This window comes from Musca vetustissima, unplaced genomic scaffold, assembly GCF_032173495.1.
Source record: "Musca vetustissima isolate MV318-11 ecotype Yass unplaced genomic scaffold, APGP_CSIRO_Mvet_v1 utg12501, whole genome shotgun sequence".
NCBI classification, from domain to species: domain Eukaryota; kingdom Metazoa; phylum Arthropoda; class Insecta; order Diptera; family Muscidae; genus Musca; species Musca vetustissima.
This window is the reverse complement of record NW_026889469.1, coordinates 113,889-125,395: the sequence shown is the minus strand read 5'-3', so window position 1 is coordinate 125,395 and position 11,507 is coordinate 113,889. Positions and strand designations below refer to the sequence as shown.

Below are 11,507 nucleotides of genomic sequence, written 5' to 3'. Positions count from 1 at the left end.
TTAACATAAAATCTTAAAAAAACATGAATAAATAATTAATTTAAATTTTAACATTAAATCACAGTAGGGTGTATAAAAAATAATTAAGTAAAATAAGCAAAACAATTAAATAAATCAGCTATGCAACAACAATATCAGGGCAAGTATACGAAAGAAAATACATCAAAATCATTCAAATTAGCATATTCAATCAAAGCTTTCTTTTAACATTTAATGGAACCACTAAATGTCTTGAGACCCTGTGGCAAACCATTGAATACTCGAGCAATTCTTACATGAAAGGATTTCTCCAACAGAGGGGTCAAACGAGGAACATGAATTTGTGTATTCCTTACAGACCTACTAAATGAGAACAACTGCAACACAGAGGGTGTGGTTTGGCTTTTAAACGTTTTAAAGAAAAAAATCATACACCTAATGCACAAAAAAGTGATCAAAGGAACTACCCAGAAATTGTTTAACATACGTAGAAACGTGATCACGCATCTTCAACACAAACACAAAACGCATGACTCGATTAAACAAGAGCCTAAGTTTGCGTAGGACGTAGCCACAACTACCACTAACAATTTCAATACAATACAAAAAGTGTGGCATTATCAGCGCATGTACCACCTGAATTCTTATATCCCTAGGGAGAACAACATCCAAACAATATAACTTTCTTCACAGTGAATTGATGCCCAGAATAAGGCTTTAAATGTGACCAGTATCCTTGATCTACTATCGATCGTGACAGAACGGTCAATGAATTTTTCACAATTATTCGGAATGACGATGTGAGAGACTTCATGATAGGTCTCTGAATGACAAGAGATCCTTGGTACCAGAAGGTACCAAGGGGGGGTATGAAATAAAAATCAATATTGTTTGTTTTTATAACCATAAATACATTTATTTTAATTATTATTTTAATTTCTATATATATATATATATAATAATTCAGTGTAGTACAAAAATATTCTTGTATGTATATATAAATGAAAAAAGTAGGAGCAATATTTAGAGTAACATACCTTTTGTGCTTGTTTTATTAACCCTCTCGTTATACTTACAATTTATTATATAGACGGTGAAATTTTTCTTTCCTAAAATAGGACTCCTTTACTTTAATTAGAAAAAGGAGATGCGAAATTAGTAAAAATTTTTTTTTTGTGTGGAAAATATGGCCGAAACAAGTGGCTGGTTTTATGTAAACAGTTTGTGGCTAATATGACTTTCAATACAATGTCGATCAATAGCGGGGGCATCTGAGTTATTAATTTCGCGATTATCAGCAATTTTTGTAATTTCTTCGTCTTAGTAATTTAGCTTTAATAGACCGGGTTGCTTCAAATTACAATCATAATAAATATAATCAACATTTAACAACGTTCTTTAAACGTTATAAGTTTCAATAACGACTTAGAATTTTTATCATAAAAATTGTATTTGAAAATCCACTATTAGCCATCACGTAGCCAACCACTGTAATTGATACATTTTGCCAGTCATTGTTTTCCATAGACCTGTGACTGGACCATGCTACTTTTTCGCCAAGTTGTTATAACAATTGCACGGCATCCAGTTTGTGTTTGGGTATTTCTCTTCCCTCCTTGCTGCAAAAAGATTCAATACAAATATCGAAATTACAAAGTTCTCTTAGTGGTGTGTGTTGAGTCTTTAGTTGAACCCACCTTAATTGACCGATGCAACTTGTTGTGTGACAAGCTGATCAGCACTATAGCCGGGTTGTCTCAGTAGGCGCATCCAAGAAGGTGCATTTGCCCTGAAATGGCGAAAATAATGTTTAATACCGTTTGCTTGAACACGCATACAAAAATGTAGTCTACTCTAATTAGTGCTCCTACTTTGGTTCTTATTTTGTTTTTGTTTCATTATAAGTTTAAAATTTAATATCATTAATTGGAATTGAACTTATTTCTAATTTTGTTTTGTAAACCTAACCTTAATAATTAATTAAATAATTATATGTATGAAAAACATAACAAAAAATAATAAGAAAAACTAACAATATAATTTTTATGACAATAGTTCATCGTTGAAAAGTTGTAGGGGTGGACTTTGACTTGGCATATTACAATTACATATTATACAGAATTCATCTGTACAATCCTTACCCCGATTTATGTGCAAACAGCTTCCAGCAGATGTGGGTGCAAGGAACCCGACATCATCGTTCCAATTGAAATCGTTGTAGGTGGCTGTGAAATCTGGTGATGATTGGGTCTCCGACGAGGATGATGACGATGTAGTTGCATAGGGGTGTTCATCAAAAACATTGCATGTTTCTGAAGAACTAAGGGTTGCCTCACTTGATGTATCACAATTAATATTCCACAGGATATCATCCAATGTAGAGCGACAATCATTCATATCTAATTGAAAGTTGGAGAAATTAAAAAAATCGGACGATGAAAAGTCATGTAAATCATTCATGTTGCTCATGTTGCTGTCTGTACCCGTACCATTGTTATCAAGTTCCAAATCTGTTGCTGCTGAATCTCCATAGCTACAATTGCTGTTTTGATCTTGATAACCACCAGCAGTTTGCTTCGATAATTTCTTATTTTCCAATATTGAAAGTAAACTTGATATTTCTGCTTGATTGGCTATTATATTCTGGTAGTATTTTGTCCTCTGCTCCAATTGTTTCGATATGGACATTTGACGTTTTAATGCCTTTACCAAATTCCGATTGGCAATACGTGCCTCTTCTACTTCCCTCTCCAGTGACTCCAAGTAAATTTTTTTCTTGCGACGATTTTCTCTGGCCAATAGTGCATTCCTATTATACACCTTGGGATCTGGACGTCGCGTTGGCATTCTTTCTTCTCCATTGCGTTTTCTTGTTGCCGTAACCTTGCTTCTCTCATCAGAAGATACTGAAAATGGTGAAACTACTGCGTATTTTTCTAATCCATATGGCGAAAGTTCATCCACGTCGTCAGAACATGATGAATAATCATTTTCGTGTCGTGCCAAGATACAGTTGCCATTAAAAGCTTCCATGTTGGTGGAGGTTTTTTTTGTGTGAAATTAGGACAAACAGATGCAATAACAGTAGTAACTTCGTGAAATTTTCTGCAATTTCTTTTTATTACTTTACCTTTATTTAATTTTATAATTTTTTAACCTTTCTAAATCGCAAATATATCAATTATATCCAGAAAACTGCGAACATGTAATGCGTTGTGAAATATAAGCTCAGTGATGATAAACGTTTATTGTAGAGTTGGGTAGTTTCGGAACGAACTAGTTCATTGGAACTATTCCGAGAAAGGAACGAACGGAACTAGTTCCAGTTCTTTAATTAATATAATTCCTTTCTCTGATCCAGTTCCTTTTTTGAACTATTTGAAGCAAAGGAACTGTATGGAGCAAAGGAACTATATGGAGCAAAGGAACTATTTGGAGCATAGGAACTATAAAGAGCAAAGGAACTATATGGAGCAAAGGAACTATATATGGAAAAACGAAAAAAAAAAATAATAAAAGAGAGAAAGAGAGATTCAAAAGAACAGTGGGAAGCCTCCAAGACTCCAGCCTTCATAAAATTCGCTTGTTAATCGTCGTTCTGCCAAGACTCAAGCGACGTCGTACGCAAACCTTCGCCAACAAATGGTCTGTTCCAGTACTTTTTATACCCTCCACCATAGTATGGAGGGTATATTAATTTTGTCATTCCGTTTGTAACTCATCGAAATATTCATTTCCGACCCTATAAAGTATATATATTCTTGATCAGGGTAAAATTCTAAGACGATCTAGACATGTCCGTCCGTCTGTTGTAATCACGCTATCTTTTGAAGGAATTGAGATAGGGTGCTGAAATTTTGCATAGGGTTGTCTTTTGTCTGCAGGCAGGTCAAGTTCGAAGATGGGATATATCGGTCCACATTTAGGCATAGCTCCCATATAAGGGTACCCCCCAATTTTCGGTATTTTGGGGTTCTTGAGCGCGTTTTTCAAGCGAATTTGTAGTGAATGTATCCACAAAAAATTATAAATATAGGTCCACTTTTTCTTGTAGCCCCCATATAACGGTACCTCCTAATTTTCAGTATTTTTTGGGTTTTTATCGTATTTTTCACCGAATTGGCTGTAATTTAGTATTTTGAGTTCTTAGCAGGTACCAAATCTCTCCACAAAAAAATTTAAATATAGGTCAATTTTTTCGGATATCCCCCATATAAGGGTACCCCCCAATTTCGGTATTTTGGGGTTCTTGAGCGCGCTTTTCAACCGAGTTCGCTGCAATTTTGTACATTGGGTTCATATTGCGTACCAAATATCTCTACTAAAAATTATAAATATCGGCCCACTTTTTCTGGTAGCCCCCATATAAGGGCACCCCAACTTTTCGGTATTTTGAGGTTCTTAAGCGCGATTTTCAACCGAATTCGCTGAAATTTGGTACAGTGGGTTCATATTGGGTACCAAATATCTCTATTTAAAATTATAAATATCGGTCCACTTTTTCATTTCAAATACCTGTCAGTATACCTGTGGTGGAGGGTATCCAAAGTTCGGCCCGGCCGAACTTAACGCTTTTTCACTTGTTTAATAGTAAAGCTAGTAAAAGGGAAACATTTCAAGTCTCAGAGTACAAAATAATTTGAAAAGTTCGGGAACGCAAATCTAGTAAATATGCCAAAATTAGATGGCAATACTTCAAAATCAGTATAACAAAAAGTTTACAAAGAGAAAGCCATTTTGTTTTGTGCTCTCTTAAATTTGATTCAATGCTTTACCAGTTTTATGGGTTCAGGAACGGTTTTCGAGTAAAAAGTTGCAAAACTTGTAAAATTAGTAAAATAATAAAAACGACGACTGAAAAAATTGAAAAACGTTCCACCTGCTAACGAATGGGAGGAGAAGACAAAATGGCCGATAAAGATGAACTCAAAATGGAAACCGTGTTGTTTACGAATGAGGTTTAGGCAAATTAGGCAAATTATAATTAGGGATAAGTAAGTCGACTTTCGACTAATCGATTAATCGACTTTTTGTATTGAAAGATATGGACTTGTTTGCAACGCCGCCGCTTTTGATGTAGTTGCCATGTTTATGTATTGGCAACGCTGAAATGCATTATCTATTGAGTGTATTTAAATAAAACGTCGTGAATAATGCGTTGTGAAATAAGCTCATCACTTAAAGATTACATTGAGTGTATGTTTATGTATTGGCAACGCTGATGTTGGCTACTCTCATCACTTAAAGATTACATTGAGTGTATTTTACATTATGTTCCCGAACTGCAAGAATCTACGAGTTTTTACTATTATTTTCGATAGCATAAAGGAAAAAAGTGTTATCGTAGTAAAAAATAGTAGATTCTCGTAGTACGGGAACAGACAATTAGTAAAACCTTTGTTTAATATTTTTTTATACATTTTTGAAACCAAACAGAAGGCATGGATTTTATTTTAATATTTCTGAGCCTATTTCCAAGGTGCTACAATTTCTAAAAATATTTATTAGGATGTGATATTAAAAAAAATATTCTATTGTCGAGGGGGTTATTAATTTTTTTTAACCATATAAAAAATTTGTATTTTTTGAATGTTTATGAGGTCACGCCAAAGGAATTTGTTATATTGATGGCTTAGATTTTTTTTAAATTATTTCTGAGGACACACAAAATTTCGTATCAATTTTGTAGCAGAGTGTGTTAACAGTGTAGTGGTAAAAAGAAAATCTAAAATAATCGCACAATTAAAATAAATTTTTTGTATCAAAATAAATTTTATTCTGGTTGTTTAATCCTAAAATTATTATTTTCCTTTTTATTCAAAATCAATGCCGAAAATGTGGCCTAAACTAAATTATCTACTTTTTGAGTTTCATTCAATAAGCAGGTTTGTCGCTTCATAGGATGATGTTTATCCTCCTCAAGCATTCATCATGGCCTGCAGCAAAAGTTGTTTCTCTTTTTCCTTTTTCTTCACCACATCCAAGCTACGTTGCTTCCACGTACTTTTACGCAATTTAATTGGACGACTGCCAACATAACGGCCATCCATTTCTTTCATGGCTCGTATAAAATCTTGAGGTTCGCGGAAACTCACAAAACCAAATCCTTTGCTTTTTCCCGTACGTTTGTCGCGTACCACCCGGGCCCGTTGAAATGAAGGATATTTATTGAAGGTCCTTGTGAGTACTTCGTCGTTGACATCATTACCCAAATCACCACAAAATATACGAAAATCATCATCAGGCCAATCGGCAAGAGATTGATCCTCCCAAACTTGTCCGCCAGCAACACGTACCGTTTTGCGATCTTTTTTCTTTTTCTCGGTAACCTGGAAAGATTGTAGAGCCGATGAGGCTTTGGCTGCTTTAATGGCCTCTTCAGCAATGGGATTTGGCCCTGATTTTTCCGCCTTCAATTTCTTCAGTTTTTGAGTTACATCAAATTGTATGGCATTTATGTCGATGGGAGCAGCTACCGGTACCGAGGGTACATTTACCGACTGTCGACTTACATATAGCTTGGGAGCACTACTTAAGACTACGGGAGTCGGTGTTGTGACAACAGGGGCTGACTTAGTTATTTGTGTAGGAACAAATGTGGGCATAAATGCTGGTGGCGGTATAGGTGGTGCAGGTACTGTTATTCTGGGAGCTGCTGCCACCGCCGGTGCTGCAATAGGAACAGCTGTTGAGGGATGTTGTTGAATTTTCTGCTGCATCAAACTGTAGGTATTGGCGGAAATAATGGGTCTCACTTGATTGGGTACGAAAAGTGTTGTTGAAGCTGCAGCAGGCTTAGATATTTCTGCCTCAAACCGTGACAATTCATCTTCAATGTTTTTCCTTTTAGTTCCCATATCGAGTTGAAGATAAAACACAAAGAAATGATTGAGTTGTTTGGTAGAAATTAGCTAAGAATTTCGTAGAAGATATTTACTTTGGTCACAAACAATGAAAACGTTTTTACAAACATACATATGACAGTCGAGCTGTCAAAAAGAGTTCAAGGCTTAGCAATAATGGTCAACGGCGTGGCTATTCACTAAGCGTGGTTTTATATTTATCGGGATAGGGATCGGTGTTGAGAGTTTCTCTCTCTCAGTGGTATATTGTGAATTGTGTTGGAGAACTTTACCACAGGTAGGAACAAAAAATTACGAAAATGTACCTAAAATTCTACTTCAAATGATAATAAATCATAATTATCGAGAAATATTGGCCAATATTTATATCAGTTATTTGCATAAATAGTATAAATTTGGTACGTTATATGTCATAATTTAAGCGTAAATGTATTCACGAATAATAAAAAAAATCTAATTTTTGTTTTGGTACGTTTATTTCAATTCGTACAAAAAGTAGGCTTGTTACAAAATTTAAAAATAGCGCAACTCTAATTACTCTCTCAAGGGAGAGAAACTCTCAACACCGATCCCGATAAATATAAAACCACTCTAAGCAAATATTCACTTGATAATGATAACAACTAGTCGTATCCAGTGCCGTAATAGGTTTTGCGGCTTTTAAAATAATTTAAAAGGCACTGACTTTCTGTATTGTTTGGCCGGCTGAAGCTAGCGGAGAATAATTTTCTTTTTTTCGTGAAAAGTTTGCAAAAAATTGGGTTTCCTTCAGAAATTGGATGGGAAAATAAATCTCATTCACCATGAATTTTACAAATGGTGTAAATGTAAGTGTCGAGACAACATGTGAAAGTAAAATTCAGGAAATTGCTTACGATGGTACAGAAATTTATGAGACGTAAGTTGCCAACAGAACAATACCATCGATTTGTGATTATTTTGATTTATTGACAGGCCACCAACCCTTTCCGAAACACTAACAAAATGTGCAGCACGTATTGACTTCAGTAAAACGTCGCTGGAAGATCTAAAGAAGGAGGAAAAAGCTTCCGGCGATGAGGCAGACAAAGATGACCAATTTCAACCGAGTTTATGGCCTTGGGATTCTGTGCGAAATAAACTAAACGATGCCTTGACAGAGGTATGCGTCCTATCGGATGTGCTGGCCATTGCAAAGGATAAACGCTATTTGGTATTGGATCCGGTTCCCGATCCAGATGGTGATGAAACTAAACCAATTGTTCAGGTATATAGTCGTAAAAAGGCTCTTAATCAAGCTGCACAAATTTTGCTTAGCGGTGCAGAACGTTTGAAAAATACCCATACAGAACAACGCAATCGTAATGTGTCCGATTTCCACATTGAGTTGTTGCGTCTACGGCAGAACTGGAGACTAAAGAAAGTTTCCAATGCAATTATTGGTGATTTAAGCTATCGAACTGCTGGCTCCAAATATGGTATGAGTGGAACATTTGAGGTAACAAAAGCTGAGGATATTGTAGAGGATGATGCAGCTTCATCATCAACATCGTCTTCCTCAACGAACACTAACAACGGCCTACCAAATCCATCACCCAAAAACAACTCATCATTGAGGGTTATTGTTCCGGCCGAACTGCAAGGTGTTGCCTATTTCAAAGTGATAACACAAAAGGACCAGGAAGATCTGTGTACGGCCACAGTGAATTTGATGGGCCATGGACCAAATATTACACAGCAGGGAGGTGTTTGGCAAAAGACCATAGAAGATGCTCAAAATGTATTATTTTGCAAGGAGTTGTTCAGTCAATTGGCCCGAGAGGCCATACAACTACAGGCCCCCATACCACATGTCGTTATTGGCAATCAAATAAGAGCTACACTACTACCCGGCATTCAATTAATTATCTCATTGTGTCATTCCACAACGGTGGACAGTAATCAGCCAACCCCGGTTAATGATCATGATCACGATCATGTTTTGGAACACTCACTGCATCAGCTTTTGCGTGAAGTTCATCACAAGAACTCACATCATCCATTCCCTCACCCGGCTAGTGGTCCACTGGGACCGAGTAAAAAACGTATGTTGGCTGGACCAATGGCAGCGGATCGCCAAAGTCTGGTTGAGATGACAAAAACCCAAACAATATTGGAGCAAATTATTGCTCAGGCTCAACACATATTCATGCGTAAACGTACCCAATATGTTTTAGACACCTTGGCAAGGGACGTGAAAGATCCCCAGATAGTATCGCATTGGAATGCCATGACCAGTCCAACAATGTCTTGTGTGAAAATTAATATTGTTACACATGGGTGGGTATTCGGAATTAGAATAAATTCAATTGTACTTTAATAATTCCTATATATTTTATAATCTTTTAGTTATGATACAATAAATCGTACCTCCCTGGTTATACACGTTCGCGAAAGATCATTGAAGGCCATTTGCCGAGATGGCCGGGTAATGCATTTGTCATATGAACCACAGGAATTACGTGATTTAATTTTGTGTCAAATCAATTCACATCAAATCTCCTGCCTGCTAAATTTAGCCCGTTGTATGGCCTGGCAAGTACTTTCGAATAGCAATCATTTGGGTATTGGTAAAGTGGAACCGCTGGGAAATGCCAGTTCATGCCTCTTGGCTTCACCGAATAGTGATCGCATGATTGCTGTTCAAATCCGTTGTACGCAATCACAAATGGATGTTAAAGTGTATATTGCAAAGAGTCCACGGCAAGACTTTTTCCCAAATCCTTTGGTACCGGAAAAATTCTGGGAAAATTTGGGTGGTCATTTTAAAGAGGTATAATATATATTTCTTTTATTATAATTTGAATGTTTCAATGACTACAATTGTTGTATTTTACTGTTTTTTAGGTACGTTTCGATAAAATCGAAGGCAAAAGTTTTCTTAACAAAATGGAATTTTTAATGGCCTCTCTAAACAGCAATTCAGCTTGAATGGATAATATTTAATGCAAAACAAAAATATTAAATACTAAATATATTAATAATATTTTTATTATGAAGAATTTAAAATAAAGTTATATAATTAAGTTTTAGTACAATCGTTTTAAATTGAAATAGTACAAATATTTCTACAAGAGTAAGGGTGTATTTTCTAAGAATATATCTCAAAGCTGAGCTGTAAGCTTAAATTAAAAAAAAAATATAGGGTCAACATATAAGTAAATGTGTTTTGATAACAGTTTTTCAAGAACTAAATGAATTATAAGCGTAGATGTTTAAATATATTTTTCAAGAAATAGGTTAGGTTGAAAAGGAGTTGTCTCTATCATATGTCCGGATATTGTTTATGTTTTTGTAACCAGTCAAGGATTGTTGGGCGCTCTGTCAATGAAGAAAATAGAAGGGACTTCATGCGATTTGCACTCCATTCAAATTTCTTTCTTGCCGTTAAATAACGATAAAATATTTTGAGCCCTAAAAAATCACCATAGCAACAAAAATATAAAAAAAAAACGTTCCAAAACGTATATGTACTAAACTATAATGGTCCATAGCAACCAGACAATTGACAGACCAAGAAGGATATATCAATTGGGAAAGCAACGCAAATAAAAAACCGAAAACATAGCAGACCTTAAAAAATTAATAAAAACTCCTAAAAAAATAAATTATTACTTTAAAAAATCTATATATTTGACAAGGGTGTCAGCGCTACAAAATTTTTAACGGAAATCCAAATGTGATCCCCCTAAATGCTGGGAAATACAGTCATTTTATATCAGCAAATTTCACCGATTGCCATAAAAACAAAATGTCCAACGATGAATATAGTCTGCGGGAAACGTCATTAAATAATAAATCGAAATTAGCATTGCGGCTGGCAAATCGTGTGTCTTTCAGTGAGACCGCAACAACAAATAGATCTTTTGTACCGGTAGAAAATGAATATGAAATATTGGCACCAGTCGCCTCATCATCAACATCGTCGGCAGCTAGAATAACATCCTCATCGCCATTGTCGCCATCGTCATCCCCAACATCAAAGCCCCTAAAACGTAATATACCCATACTCTTCTCAACGAATAGAGGCCTACATTTAAGAATGTCCTCCTCTTCAAGTGTTAGCAGTTCGAAGAGTAAAAACAACAATAATAATAACAACATCAACAACCTAACCTCAACAAAAAGTTCCGGTGAAAAAGGAAATGTTGGAGGTGGAGGTGCCAGTATTAATAGCAGGTTGAGTAGAAGCCGAACTAATAATAATACAGTCATAAATTCTAGTAGTTACACTATAACATTCTGTGATTTGGAACGATGGGTGAGTATATTTTTGTGTGTGCATATGTATATTTACACGAATGTATGTATTACCAAATAATTATTTTATTATATGCAGTTTGTATTTATAGGTAAATATAAATAATAGTTAACATGTGTTGAGATATATGTGTGTATCAAAAATGTTATTATATGATAATTGTTGGTCTATTTGGGATTTCTGATTAAAAAAGATCCAAGGGACTATATGGAAAAAATTAAATAACCGAACAACCAATTTAATTTCATAGATTTTTATTTCATTTCATAGCTTTGTTTTGAACTAATATTTTATTGGACCATTGAGAAATTATTGAAATAGTTTTCATTTCATTACATATACATATATGCATAACACAAATTTCCACTGCTTTCCTTTTTACAATT

General features: G+C 35.2%; 2 protein-coding genes across 2 annotated transcripts; one reads left to right on the top strand and one right to left on the bottom strand.

The window, feature by feature from the left end:
• Positions 1-5,897: 5,897 nt before the first annotated feature.
• On the bottom strand, positions 5,898-6,861 carry LOC133337176 (RNA-binding protein 42). Its single transcript, XM_061545431.1, has one exon. The coding sequence runs from the start codon at positions 6,834-6,836 to the stop codon at positions 5,898-5,900; it is 939 nt and encodes a 312-aa protein (XP_061401415.1). The 5' UTR covers positions 6,837-6,861.
• A 778-nt stretch (positions 6,862-7,639) lies between these two features.
• Positions 7,640-9,826, top strand: LOC133337175 (mediator of RNA polymerase II transcription subunit 17). The gene is made up of 4 exons (XM_061545430.1): positions 7,640-7,740; positions 7,797-9,140; positions 9,210-9,633; positions 9,708-9,826. Exons 1-4 carry the CDS (start codon positions 7,646-7,648, stop codon positions 9,789-9,791), a joined length of 1,947 nt encoding a protein of 648 aa, XP_061401414.1. The 5' UTR covers positions 7,640-7,645; the 3' UTR covers positions 9,792-9,826.
• Positions 9,827-11,507: the final 1,681 nt, after the last annotated feature.

Excerpts from the sequence above, each read along its gene's own strand:
- LOC133337176 (XM_061545431.1), bottom strand. The coding sequence starts at position 6,836 with ATGGGAACTAAAAGGAAAAACATTGAAGATGAATTGTCACGGTTTGAG.
- LOC133337175 (XM_061545430.1), top strand. The coding sequence starts at position 7,646 with ATGAATTTTACAAATGGTGTAAATGTAAGTGTCGAGACAACATGTGAA. Across the intron at positions 7,741-7,796 it reads GGTACAGAAATTTATGAGAC|GCCACCAACCCTTTCCGAAA; the intron begins GTAAGTTGCCAA and ends ATTTATTGACAG. Across the intron at positions 9,634-9,707 it reads TGGGTGGTCATTTTAAAGAG|GTACGTTTCGATAAAATCGA; the intron begins GTATAATATATA and ends ACTGTTTTTTAG.